The sequence below is a fragment of the Pleurodeles waltl genome, chromosome 8 (genome assembly GCF_031143425.1).
Source record: "Pleurodeles waltl isolate 20211129_DDA chromosome 8, aPleWal1.hap1.20221129, whole genome shotgun sequence".
NCBI lineage: Eukaryota > Metazoa > Chordata > Amphibia > Caudata > Salamandridae > Pleurodeles > Pleurodeles waltl.
Window position 1 is genome coordinate 1,310,889,666 of NC_090447.1, and position 14,732 is coordinate 1,310,904,397.

Genomic DNA, 14,732 nt, shown 5'->3' on the forward strand with positions numbered 1-14,732 from the left:
CCTTATCAGAAGGTGAAGAGAGAGATGCAGAGGAACTCGGCTGAGCTCTTACATTCGTTATCTAAAGTTTCCCCAGAGACAGAGACCCTAAATAGCCAGGAAAGAGGGTTTGGCTACTTAGGAGAGAGGATAGGCTAGCAACACCTGAAGGAGCCTATCACAAGGAGTCACTGGCCACTCAGAGCAGTCCAGTGTGCCAGCAGCACCTCTGTTTCCAAGATGGCAGAGGTCTGGAGCACACTGTAGGAGCTCTGGACACCTCCCAGGGGAGGTGCAGGTCAGGGGAGTGGTCACTCCCCTTTCCTTTGTCCAGTTTCGCGCCAGAGCAGGGGCTAAGGGGTCCCTGAACCGGTGTAGACTGGCTTATGCAGAATTGGGCACATCTGTGCCCAAGAAAGCATTTCCAGAGGCTGGGGGAGGCTACTCCTCCCCTGCCTTCACACCATTTTCCAAAGGGGGAGGGTGTAACACCCTCTCTCAGAGGAAGTCCTTTGTTCTGCCATCCTGGGACAAGCCTGGCTTGACCCCAGGGGGGCAGAAACCTGTCTGAGGGGTTGGCAGCAGCAGCAGCTGCAGTGAAACCCCAGGAAAGGCAGTTTGGCAGTGCCAGGGTCTGTGCTACAGACCACTGGGATCATGGAATTGTGCCAATAATGCCAGGATGGCATAGAGGGGGCAATTCCATGATCTTAGACATGTTACATGGCCATATTCGGAGTTACCATTGTGAAGCTACATATAGGTAGTGACCTATATGTAGTGCACGCGTGTAATGGTGTCCCCGCACTCACAAAGTTTAGGGAATTGGCCCTGAACAATGTGGGGGCACCTTGGCTAGTGCCAGGGTGCCCTCACACTAAGTAACTTTGCACCTAACCTTTACTAGGTAAAGGTTAGACATATAGGTGACTTATAAGTTACTTAAGTGCAGTGTAAAATGGCTGTGAAATAACGTGGACGTTATTTCACTCAGGCTGCAGTGGCAGGCCTGTGTAAGAATTGTCAGAGCTCCCTATGGGTGGCAAAAGAATTGCTGCAGCCCATAGGGATCTCCTGGAACCCCAATACCCTGGGTACCTCAGTACCATATACTAGGGAATAATAAGGGTGTTCCAGTAAGCCAATGTAAATTGGTAAAATTGGTCACTAGCCTGTTAGTGACAATTTAGAAAGAAATGAGAGAGCATAACCACTGAGGTTCTGGTTAGCAGAGCCTCAGTGAGACAGTTAGGCACCACACAGGGAACACCTACATATAGGCCACAACCTTATGAGCACTGGGGTCCTGACTAGCAGGGTCCCAGTGACACATAACAAACATACTGAAAACATAGGGTTTTCACTATGAGCACCGGGCCCTGGCTGGCAGGATCCCAGTGAGACAGTGAAAACACCCTGACATACACTCACAAACAGGCCTAAAGTGGGGGTAACAAGGATAGAAAGAGGCTACTTTCTCACACCAGGGAGGAAAGAGCACAGACTCTGGGGTTCTGGTTAGCAGGAACTCAGTGTAATACTGTCTAAACACACTGACATCAGGCAAAAAGTGGGGGTAACGATGCTAGAAGGATAGCACTGTCCGTCACTCATCAACACGTGTAACCCAGTCACATGATGGCTTCATTGAACTCCATGGTGTTTGCTATCAAACACTTCATCTTAGTAAATCCAGGCTGATTCCAGCCTCAGATTTATTATGACATGCCCCCAGAGGGTACCTTAGAGATGACCCCTGAATCCTACTAGTCTCTTGGTGTGTGGACTGACTAGTTTCGACTAGACTGTCACCACAAAACAGGCTTCTTACCCCTGGAGGTGAGAGCCCACGCTCTCAGGGATGAGAAACCATGCCTGCTCCGGAGAGGACTGTTACCACACTTTCCACCAGGATGGCTAGTAGATCTGCATACCTAGGCCAGGGTTTTCCAAGACCCTGCAGTCTTTACTATGCAAAGCCCCCGGCTTACACAGACCTGGGTGTAGGCACCTCCTGCCCTGAGGCACATTTGGCACCAGGACAGACAGTTAAATAGCTGGCAGGCGTGTATCACCTCTGGACTAATCACACCCCTAAGGTGGGCTACCTGAGGACACTCAGGGAAGGGTTCCACCATCTTGTTTTTGGTTGGAACTAGGCTATAGGTGTGAGAGGAGGCCTCTTTTTGCATGGTTAGCCTGCCACTTTTTGCCTAGATGTTGTAGTGCCCAGGGCCCCTGCTAACCAGGTTCCCTGGGCCACAGCTCTTTCCTAAATCTGTTGTGATGCTTGGGACATTTGGATACATTCTTAACTATCACTGTAAGTCCCTAGTAAATGGGTACACCAGAACCCAGGGCATAGGATAGAAGAAGTAGGAGTAGGCCCCTGAGGGCAGCAGCAAGGACTGTCTCTCCCTCTAGGGCCCTGTGTAGGAAGGTAGCCTCTTTCTAGCCTTGTTACCCCCACCTTTGGCCTGAGTATATGTCAGGGTGTTTTTACTGTCTCACTGGGATCCTGCTAGCCAGGGCCCAGTACTCATAGTGAAAACCCTATGTTGTCAGTGTGCTTCATATGTGTCACTGGGATCCTGCTAGCCAGGACCCCAGTGCTCATCAGTTTGTGGCCTGTATGTGTTCCCTGTGTGGTGCCTAACTGTATCACTGAGGCTCTGCAAATCAGAACCTCAATTTTTATGCTCTTTCTGCTTTTAAAATTGTCACTGCAGGCTAGTGACTAATTTTACCAATTCTGATTGGCACACTGCAACACCCTTATAATCCCCTAGTATATGGTACCTAGGTACCCAAGGTATTGGGGTTCCAGGAGATCCCTATGGGCTGCAGCATTTCTTTTGCCACCCATAGGGAGCTCAGACAATTCTTACACAGGATTGCCACTGCAGCCTGAGTGAAATAACGTCCACGTTATTTTACAGCCATTTTACACTGTACTTAACTAACTTATAAGTCACCTTTATGTCTAACCCTAACTTGGTGAAGGTTAGGTGCAAAGTTACTTATTGTGTGGGCACCCTGGCACTAGCCAAGGTGCCCCAACATTGTTCAGGGCAAATTCCCCGGACTTTGTGAGTGCGGGGACACCATTACACATGTGCACTACATATAGGTGAATACCTATATGTAGCGTCACAATGGTAACTCCGAACATGGCCATGTAACATGTCTAGGATCATGGAATTGTCACCCCAATACCATTCTGGTATTGGCGGTGACAATTCCATGCATCCCCAGGTCTCCAGCATAGAGCCCGGGTACTACCAAAAATACAGGGGGCATCTCTAAGATGCCCTCTGTGTGCATTTTTGTAATAAATCCAACACTGGCATCAGTGTGGGTTTATTATTCTGAGAAGTTTGATACCAAACTTCCCAGTTTTCAGTGTAGCCATTATGGAGCTGTGGAGTTTGTGTTTGACAGACTCCCAGACGATATACTCTTATGGCTACCCTGCACTTACAATGTCTAAAGTTTTGCTTAGGCACTGTAGGGGCATAGTGCTCATGCAGATATGCCCTCACCTGTGGTGTAGTGCACCCTGCCTTAGGGCTGTAAGGCCTGCTAGAGGGGTGGCGTACCTATGCCACAGGCAGTGTGAGGTTGGCATGGCACTCTGAGGGGAGTGCCATGTCGACTTAGTCTTTTTCTAGTTGGAACCAACACTGCACTCGCAGCCCCGAGGAACGGAAGGAACCGAACTCCAGTGCAGGAGCGACCCCCAGGCGACCCTATGCCTAGCCCAGGTGGTGGCTACCCCGAGGAGCCCCCCCTGTGCCTGCCTGCATCGTTGAAGAGACCCCCCGGGTCTCCCCATTGCTTTCAATACAAAACCCGACGCCTGTTTCCACTCTGCACCCGGCCGCCCCTGTGCCGCTGAGGGTGTACTTTCTGTGCCTGCTTGTGTGCCCCCCGGTGCCCTACAAAACCCCGCTGGTCTGCCCCCGAGGACGCAGGTACTTACCTGCTGGCAGACTGGAACCGGGGCACCCATGTTCTCTATTGAAGCCTATGTGTTTTGGGCACCTCTTTGACCTCTGCACCTGACCGTCCCTGAGCTGCTGGTGTGTTAACTTTGGGGTTGCCTTGAACCCCTAACGGTGGGCTACCTTGGACCCACCTTTGAACCCTCTAAGTGTTTTACTTACCTGCAAACTTAACCTTTACTTACCTCCCCCAGGAACTGTTGATTTTTGCAGTGTCCACTTTTAAAATAGCTTATTGTCATTGTTGCCAAAACTGTACATGCTATTGTGATTATTCAAAGTTCCTAAAGTACCTAAGTGAAATACCTTTCATTTGAAGTATTACTTGTAAATCTTGAACCTGTGGTTCTTAAAATAAACTAAGAAAATATATTTTTCTATATAAAAACCTATTGGCCTGGAGTAAGTCTTTGAGTGTGTGTTCCTCATTTATTGCCTGTGTGTGTACAACAAATGCTTAACACTACCCTCTGATAAGCCTACTGCTCGACCACACTACCACAAAATAGAGCATTAGTATTATCTCTTTTTGCCACTATCTTACCTCTACGGGAGAACCCTTGGACTCTGTGCACACTATTTCTTACTTTGAAATAGTATATACAGAGCCAACGTCCTACACAGGTACTCTGCACCCTGCCCTCTGTGCTGGAGGGCCTGCTATAGGGGTGACTTATAAGTGACCTGGTGCAGTGTAAATGTCAGTGAAAGGGTGCATGCACCTTTTCATTTCAGGCTGCAATGGCAGTCCTGCAGAAGCCTTTGCATGGGCTCCCTATGGGTGGAAAAATATATGCTGCGGCCCATAGGGATCCCCTGGAACCCCAATGCCCTGGGTACCTACGTACCATATACTAGGGACTTACAATTGTGCAGCAGTATGCCAATTGTGGGTGAAATACTGGGTTAGCGGTGTGCAACAACCAAATTTAGAGGAGAGAGAGCATAATCACTGGCGTCCTGGTTAGCAGCATCCAAGTGAACACAGTCAGGCACACTGACATCAGGCAGAAAATGGGGGTAACCATGGCAAAAAAGAGGGTACCTTCCTACAGTCTGTGGGGGCCAGGTGCAGAAGTGTACTGAACGATCAGGTTTCTGTCACCAGATGCATTTGCAGTAGAGGGGAGCCTGCAGAGAGAGGTTGCAGGTATTGACCAATTTGAACGAACAAACTGGTGGGCTTCGATCTCATGACTCTCAGGATGTAGGGACACCATTGGTCCTTCCTTTTCTCCTTGATCTGGGGCAGCCGGGTGCGGAGGTGTGCTGAACAGTTGGGGAGTCTGTCACCGGAGGCAGTTACAGTAGATGAGGAGCCTGCCAAAGAGGCTGCATGCAGGCGGCGTTTAAGAATCCACAGTTGAGACACTCAAGGTGAGCTTGTATCCTGGAGGGCTGGCACCTTTGGCCCACTTCAAATTGGGCTAGTGGGTGCGGGTGCAGGGTTTTGGAATCCTCATGATTTGTCTTGGTTGCCTGCAAAGTGCAGGGACGTAGCACTGCTAGTGCACGGGAGATCCTGGTGCTTATTAGAAGTGCAGTCAGTCCACCCAGTCTTCTAGAGGCAGCGTGTATGAGGCTGGCCTCGTTTGTAGTGGGTACCTAAGGTACTTACACCTTATACCAGGTCCAGTTATCCCTTATTAGTGAAATGTAGGCAGTGTTCTAGCAGCTTAGGCTGTCTAGCGGTAGCTGTAGCAGAGCAGTTTAGGCTGAACTAGGAGACATGCAAAGCTTTTGCAATACCACTATAGTTGCCCAGTACTTTTACACAATAAAGGACAATACTCAGCGGTTGGTGCAGCACAACAAAAGAAGGTCCCACACATCCGAAGAACAACTCAGCGAGTTGTGCGCCGCTGAATGGAGTGGTGGGGGCCTGGGCTACACTGTGCACAAAGGATTCTTGGAAGAAGTGCACAGAAGCCCAAGGAGCTGGAGATGACGAGATGCACCGCGGTACTTTCGCAAACCGGGAAGTCAAGCTCTAACCTCCACCAAACTTGGACAGCTGGACCGTAGGACAGTCTGGGTTGTGTTGTTCCACCACCTGTGTTCCAAGGAGCTCGCTCGTTGTCAGGAGAGGAGTCCCAGAGAACCGGTCGTCATAGCAGGAGGTGCCTGCAGGAGCACGGAAGTGACTCCATCACTCCATGGGCGATTCCTTCAGTTCTTCTGGTGCAGGGTGAAGACAGGGAGTCCCAGAGCTTGCACACCTTGGAAACTGTTGCAAATGCTGGATGGAGCTGAAGTTGCAGGTCACAGGAGTCATCATGGACACATTGTTGCAGTTAAAGCGGTTTCTGGAGCAGTCTGTGGTTGTTCTGACAGTCTGAAGGGGAAGTAGAGGATGCAGAGGATTGCTGGAGGAGTCTTGTAAACTGAATCTGAAGAGACACACACAGGAGAGACCCTACAGTTTCCACGGTGTGCATGCTCTGGGGACTCCCTGTCTTCACCCTGCACCAGAAGGACCGAAGAAACCTCCCATGGAGTGACGGAGTCACTTCCCTGCTCTCGCAGGCACCTTCTATGTTGACGACCGGTTCTCTTGGACTCCTCTACTTACAACGAGCTTGCTCCTTCGACCCCTTCGACACAGACTATCCTGAGGTCCTGCTGTCCCAACTTGGAGGAGGTAAGATCTTGCCTTCCCCAAGTATGACAGTACCCCAGGGAACTGCGTCTTTTTCACCTCCTGAGGCCTCTGTGCATTATTTGCAAAATTCCTTCGTACACAACCTGGCCCAGGTCCCCAGCACTATCCTGCTACGCTCAACTCCCTGAGCTGACCTCCTGCGGCTTGTGACCTTGATTTGTAGTACTGTACAAACCGCATTTTGCACCTCCTTTGCCCCGTGTCCTGGGACTCCCGTGGGTGCTATCTGGTATTCTGAGGGCTCTCTACAGTGCTGACAGCCCCCTCTTCCTCCTCACACAGAGCTGAGGCCCCCAGGTCCCTCCTGGGTCCAGATAGCGCCATTTTGACGCAAAACTTGACTTTGCAGGAACCAAGGTTTTTTGGACTAATCCAGAGACAAAACTCGCCTGCATCCAACATCTCTTCGTGGGACATCCATTGCATTACGCAGGAACCAGCTGACAACTTCCTTAGGTTAATTTCTGCAGTCTTTGTCCAACCGGGGACTCTTCTGTTGCACCCTCTTCTGGGTTGGCAGGGGCTCCTGTCCTTCCTGGAACTTCTTCCGACTTCTGGACCTGGTCTCCTTCCTTTGCAGGTCTTCAGGTCCAGGAATCCACCATTTGTTGTTTGCAGTCTTGCTTGGTTCTTGCAATACCACTAATCACGACTTATAGTGTGTCCTAAGGAAACTTGCAGTAGTTTACTCCTGCTTTTCTGGACTCTGGGGTGGGGTAATTTACTTACCTTTACTGTATTCTTACTCTCCTAGCGATTCTCTACACACTACAATTGTCCAGGGGGAATTGGTGATTCGCATTCCACTTTTAGTATATGGTTTGTGTTGCCCCTAGACCTATTTTCTCCCATTGCATTTTATAGCATTTCCTATTGTTTGCACTATCTTATGTCTAATTACTTACCTTATTTTGGTGTCTAGTGTATATATTGTGTATAATACTTACCTTCAGAAGGAGTATTGCCTCTAAGATATTTTTGGTACTATCACCCAAATAAATTAACTTTATTTTTGGTAACACTGAGTATTGTCTTTACTTGTGTATAAGTACTGTGTAACCATAAGTGGTATTGCAGGAGTTTTGCATGTCTCCTAATTCAGCCTAAGCTGCTAGAACACTACTACATTTCACTAATAAGGGATAACTGGACCTGGTCTAAGGTTTAAGTACCCAAGATACCCACTACAAACCAGGCCACCCTCCTACAGTCCCCAGGACCGTTTTCCCAGACTTTGTGAGTGAAGGGATGCCATTTTACGCATGTACTGGACATAGGTCACTACTTGTGTCCATTTACATAATGGTAACTCCGAACATAGGAATGTTTGGTATCAAACATGTTGGAATCATACCCCAAGGCTTTTGCACACACTGGTTGTATGATTCTATGCACTCTGGGGGCTCCTTAGAGGACACTCAGTATTGCCATTACAGCCTTCTGAGGTTTTCCCAGCTGCTGCCACCTCCCAGACTGTTTTCTGCCCTCCTGGTGCTTGGAAAGCTCAAGCCCAGGAAGGCAGAACAAAGGATTTCCTTTGGGAGAATTGTGTTACACCCTTTCCCTTTGGTAATAGGTGTTATGGGCTCGGGAAGAGTAGCCTCCCCAAGCCACTGGAAATCCTTTGAAGGGAACATTTGGTGCCTTGCTTGCATAATCCGGTCTACACCGGTTCAGGGACCCCTAGTCCCTGCTCTGGCACGAAACTGGACAAAGGAAAGGTGAGTGACCACTTCTCTGTCCATCACCACCCCAGGGGTTGTGCTCAGAGCTCCTCCACAGGGTACCTGGGTTTTTCCATTATAGATTCCAAGTTGGCAGGGACCTTTGGGAGAATCTGAGTGGCCAGTGCCAGCAGGTCACATCAGAGCCCTCCCCTGATAGGTGCTTACCTAGTTAGCTGACTAATACCCCTTTCCTGGCTATTTAGGGACTCTCCTTTGGGTGGTTCTTCAGATTCGGATTGCAACACTCCAGCAGTAATCCTCTGCATCCTCCACTTCTCACCAAAGAAACTGCATCTGGACCTTCCAGGAACTCTACAAACAGCAACAATGAAGCAATACACCTTCTGCAACATTGTATCTTCAGCTCCTGCCAGCAACTCCAACCGTTTCCCAGTTGTGTATACTCTGAGGACAGCCGCCTTCGGGCCTGCACCAGAAGGGCCAAGGAATCTCCCTTGGGGTGAAGGAGTCACCCCCCTGCTTCAGCAGGCACCTACTGCAACGACGACCGGCTGCGGGGATCCCCTCTCCTGCTGAGCTTCTTCGATCCTGCATCACGGGTGGTGGATTGAAGTGGTCCCGATGGTCCTGACGTCCTACTGTCCAACTTTGGTGGAGGTACTAATAGCTTGCCTCACCACGCAAGACAGTACCCCTTGTGCACTATGTGTTTTGCAGTTGCCAAGACCTGTTGGAATCCTTCCACAAAGTTCCTCGTGCATCTTGCAGCTGTGGCCCCCAGCACTCTATCCTGCGACGCAGAGCTTCCTGAGTGGTTCTTTGACTGTGTGGGACCCTTTGTCATGTTGCGTGGGTCTCTTTTGCACCTTCCTTGCCCCTGTGCTGTGGGACTCCTGTGCACACTGCCTGGTCTTCTGTGGGCTCTCGGAGTTGCTGAGAGCCCCCTCTAACTTCCCCTCCTGGGTAGACTCCACCTGGTCCCAGGCAGCGCCATTTTCAACTAACTGCAAGTTTTGCGTGTGCCAAGGCTTGTTGGCAGATTCCAGCGATGCAAACCAGACTGCAATCATCCATCCGACGTGGGACATTATTTTCACCAACCAGGAACCCTACTCAGTCTTCTTGGGTGCAGTACTGACTGTTCTTCCTCACCGGTGGTTCCTCTTTTGCACCTTCATCCGGATTAGCAGGGGCTCCTGTTCTCCCTGGACTCTTCTGTACTTTTTGGACGTGGTCACCTTCTTCCACAGGTCTTGAGGTCCCAGAATCTACTGTTGGTGTCTTGCAGTCTCTTCTGGTTCTTCCATAACCTTTTCATTTCTGTGTGTGTTCTAGGAAAGTTACTGTGTTTTACTCCTGCTTTCCTGGGCAGTGGGGTGGGTTCTAGTATTTAACTTTGGGGTTTTCTAGCACTCCCAGCAACCGTCTACACACTACACTTGCCTAGGTGGGAAACAGACATTCGCATTCCACTTTCTTAGTATATGGTTTGTGCTCCCCCAAGGCCCATTCCCAACTATTGCGATTTTCACTAACTGCACTGTTTTCTAACTGTTTTATCCCTACTTCTGCATACTAGTCTATATAATTTGTGTATTACTTACCTCCAAAGGGAGTATAGCCTCTATGGTATTTTTGGCATTTCTGTCACCAAAATAAAGTACCTTTATTTTTGTAACAGTGAGTGTTTTCTTTTAAGTGTTTGAGTACTGTGTGACTACAGTGATATTGCATGAGCTTTGTATGTCTCCTAGATAAGCCTTGGCCGCTCAGCTACAGCTACCTCGAGAGAGCCTGGCTTCAAGACACTGCCTACATTTCATTAATAAGGAATAACTGGACCTGGTATAGAAGTACCTTAGGCACCCACTACAAACCAGGCCAGCCTCTTACACTGAGGAGAAGAGGACCAACTGTATCCCTATGTCCCCAAGCAACACAAGACTTGAGCCCCCTGTAGGTTCAGTAGGACCAAACCAATAAGGGTCGCCTAGGCTATCTGCATGGTGCCACCATACACTGGTGCACCACATAGATAGTCAGCTTCCTACAAGCAGCAAAAAAGGTCGAGCTAAATTCATAACTGTAACTTATAGCAGTGTGAACATAGAGACTTGAGACATCCCTAAAGCGATCACATTTTGGAAAGTAGAATGGAAAGATGGAGATAGTCATGGGACTTGAATTGGCCAGTTGGGAAGGAGAATGTGTGTCTTATACCTCTGGAGACAACTATGGCAAGATTGGAATCCTTCCTGAAAACATTGGAGAGATGTATGGAACAGACTAGCGCAAGATTGGAATACTTCCTGAAAAATTTGGAGAGCTATATTGATTACATGATGAACAGTGCTCTCAAGTTACACTTCAGGGTTGAAAACCTTAGCAACATCAGTACAGCGGCCCAAGTCGGAGTTCAGCAGGTTCCATCTAGGATCGTGATGTACATATTGCGAGGTGCAATAAAGTAGGTACTTTGAATCCAAATGAGCAATTACAAGGGAACCGTGAATCCTCTGCTGCTGCAATGCTAATGGCTTCCCCACAAGGGAACTCCAGTGTGGGTTTGAGGCAGGGGATGGGGATAATAGCAACAGAGAGGTCACCAGTCTCGAGAATGCAAGCACATATAAAGGAAGGTAGTTTAGATTAAAGACTCCTTCTGCACAAACGTATGTTAACTGGTATTTCTTAATTCACATGCAGACATACTGGTGCGGAAGACAGACGTTTCGGCAATAAAAAAAAACACACACACTTTCAAGTCTACACTCTTTTCAAGCAAAACTAAAGGTGGCTGTTCAGGGCAAGAACTACATGCAGAAGGGGCTAAGGTATTTCTGGATGAAACGAGATTTGTGACTAAGTGAAGGCTGTGGTTTGACACAGCTAATCTAATCTCTAGCAAATGGTTTTTCCCATACTATTTGTGGGGAGAAAAACTCACTTAAGAGGGTGGGACTGAAAGAGGTCCATCCCAAGGGCATTCTGATATCTTCTAGGACATTCAGTTGCCCTCTTGTCTCTCTTCTTCTCCCATTTCCCCATCCTCTTTTGTCTGAACACCACTGTGTTACACTGCTATGAGAATTCTCAATGTCTGGGTGATATACACATCAAACAAATTTGCTATGTTATGTGAGCTGGAGGTAGGCAACTGTGGAGAGGTTCTGTTATGGCAGTACTGTGTTATATTCCTGGGTATGTTTTGACAGTGAGGATAGATTTAAAAAAAAATAACAGACAACACAAAATGTTTAAGCCACGGTTTACAATTCCTAAATATTTTTTTTACTAAAAATACAGCTAGGAAAAGCGATATCTGGGGAGTCTCTTTCAAAAGTTAGTAACATTAGACAGGTAAGTTTACAAATATACACATCAGTAACTTGTCAATTTATGCATACTTCTTAAATCCCAGGAAGAACAAGCTTCTGTAGTGACCTATATTATAAAACAGAATAACAAACGAAAAAAGGTTAGACTTATTACTTTACCTCATCTGGTGTCTCCAAATGTTTAGCTGTCACAGGGAAAAGTTGTCCTGGACAAGGCAAGAGAGGCAAAGTATAACGAGGTAACAACGGTGTCTCATATTCAGTCAACAGCAAATCCTGAAATTTTAAATATATTAAATATACAAAGTAGAAGGAAAACGTGCATTCACTGAAATTAGACAAAAATGTATCCCATCAACCACCATGCTGATACTTTTGAATATTTTGTCTACTGATAACGGTCACATGAAACGTTCCTCAATTCAACTGTCGGTACGGAATTAGTTAATAAATAGGAAACAAAATGTAAAGCAACTATCACATAAAGAAACCCATCACTGAGCCACATGGGGTTCATCTGTAAGGCAATATTCAAAGGGATACGAGTTGTTTTTAAGTGAAACTTTACTTAGAAAGTACTGCTTAGGTTTAGCAAGCTTTTACTGGAGAAATTAGGGATACAATTAAAAAGGCAAGGACAGAAATGGTAAACGAATTAGATAAAATGTGCAGACATTTCAAACATCAAAATACAAGGGTCAGACACTGCTCCACAAATCAAGTGAGGTTGCACTGCCATTTTCATTTTGCCATTTTAAGGCAAGGTTAACAAAACAAATGACTTTGACACAGTGAAAACACATATTTGGCAACTCAAAACACTTTACTATAGAGAGGTCTCAATTTCTATTAAATTATAAGTTTATAGATTTCATTGTCTTATGCACTACCAAAAATTTACAGTGCCCCACTGCCTTGTAACTTGAGTTGCTCAAAGCAAAGTCCCTAAAATGCATACAACAATGAAAAACAACCATAATGGTTCAATTGATATTTCCTAATGTGTATGCGATCTTCTGCATTAATTACCCGTCGTACAAATTACTTACCATCGATATTGATATATTTGGTAGAGACATCTTCCAGTTGCAGATTTCTTACCTTTGAATTTCCCCCAGGCGTCAGTCTGGGTCCGGAGATTTTTCTTTTAGCAGTACCTCTGCGTGCCATCAGGTGGTGTCGGTCAACTCAGCGGGCATCGTCTGTGTTGTGTTCGTCGTGATGACGTCGCAGTCGAAAAAAGGCACCACCCCGGCGCGCTGACGTCAGTCTGTTTTCACCACTTTCCAAACCAGTAGAGCGGAGCCATGAAAAACACCGAGTGGTGCGCCAAAACTACGGCCCTTAAAGGCAACTACCTGTCCCTAGAAATCAGTTCGCAGTGCGGGGAGGATGGGCAAATCAGTAAGGAATCTGCAACTAGAATAGGTCTCTACCAGATATATCGTATGTAGGAAAATGCCTCTCATGGCATGGTTACCCCCTAACATTTTCCCTTTTGTTGATGCTAGTTATGATTGAAAGTGTGCTGGGATCCTGCTAACCAGGCCCCAGCACCAGCGTTCTTTCCCTAAACTGTACCTTTGTTCCAACAATTGGCATAGCCCTAGCACACAGATAAGTCCCTTGTAACTGGTACCAACGGCCCTTTGGCTAGGGAAGGTCTCTAAGGGCTGCAGCATGTATTGTGCCACCCTGGGGTCCCCTGACTCCGCACATGCACACTGCCTCACAGCTTGTGTGTGCTGGTGGGGAGAAAATGACTAAGTCGACATGGCTCTCCCCTCAGAGTGCCATGCCCTCAACCCACTGCCTGTGGCATAGGAAGTCACACCTCTAGCAGGCCTTACAGCCCTAAGGCAGGGTGCACTATACCACAGTTGAGGACACAGTTGCTTGAGCAGTATGGCCCTACAGTGTCTAAGCCAAATCTTAGACATTGTAAGTACAGGGTAGCCATAAAGAGTATATGGTCTGGGAGTCTGTCAAACACAAACTCCACAGCTCCATAATGGCTACACTGAATTCTGGGAAGCTTGGTATCAAACTTCTCAGCACAATAAATCCACAATGATGCCAGGCGGGGGGATTTATTGAAAAATGCACAAAGAGGGCATCTTAGAGATGACCCCTGTATACCAGTCCAAACACCAGTGTTAGGCTGACCAGTTCCTGCCAGCCTGCTACATCAAGATGGGTTTCTGGCCACATGGGGTGAGTGCCTTTGTCACTCTGTGGCCAGGAGCAAAGCCTGCCCCGGGTGGAGGTGCTTCTCACCTCCCCCTGCAGGAACTTTAACACCTGGCGGTGAGCTTCAAAAGCTCAAGCCTGGTGTTAGAGCGCCCCAGGGCACTCCAGATACTGGGGATGCCCGGCCCTCCGGACACAGCCCTACTTTTGATGGCAAGTCCGGATGAGACAATGAGAAAAACAAGGTGGAGTCACCCACTAGTCAGGACAGCTCCTAAGGTTTCCTGAGCTGAGGTGACCCCTGCCTTAAGAAACTCTCCATCTTGTTTTGGAGGATTCCACCAATAGGATTAGGGATGTGCCCCCCTCCCCTCAGGGTGAAGAAAGACAGCCCTCAGAGCATGCACCACCAGGAAACAGTTGTGAAAGCTGGCAGGATGAGGCGCTACAATGTTGCTGGTAGTCTTCTTGCTACTTTGTTGTGGTTTTGCAGGTGTCCTGGAGCAGTCAGCGGTCGATCCTTGGCAGAAGTCGAAGAGGGAAGTGCAGAGGAACTCTGGTGAGCTCTTGCATTCGTTATCTGATTAATAGCCCAGAGGAGAGACCCTAAATAGCCAGAAAAGGAGGTTTGGCTACCAAGAAAGGAGGTTTGGCTACTGAAATAGGTAAGCACCTATCAGGAGGGGCCTCTGACGTCACCTGCTGGTACTGGCCACTCAGAGCAGTCCATTGTGCCAAACACCTCTGAATCCAAGATGGCAGAGGTCTGGGACACACTGGAGGAGCTCTGGGCACCTCCCCTGGGAGGTGCAGGTCAGGGGAGTGGTCACTCCCCTTTCCTTTGTCCAGTTTCGTGCCAGAGCTGGGCTGG

General features: G+C 48.0%; 1 protein-coding gene across 1 annotated transcript in view; it reads right to left on the minus strand.

Moving 5' to 3' along the window:
- Window positions 1-14,732, minus strand: part of RNF17 (ring finger protein 17) — a 1,983,649-nt gene that overhangs the window by 200,388 nt on the left and 1,768,529 nt on the right. The window contains exon 35 of the mRNA XM_069202301.1: window positions 11,831-11,947. Within this exon, the coding sequence (XP_069058402.1) occupies window positions 11,831-11,947 (117 nt within the window). The remainder of the gene's footprint in view (window positions 1-11,830; window positions 11,948-14,732) is intronic.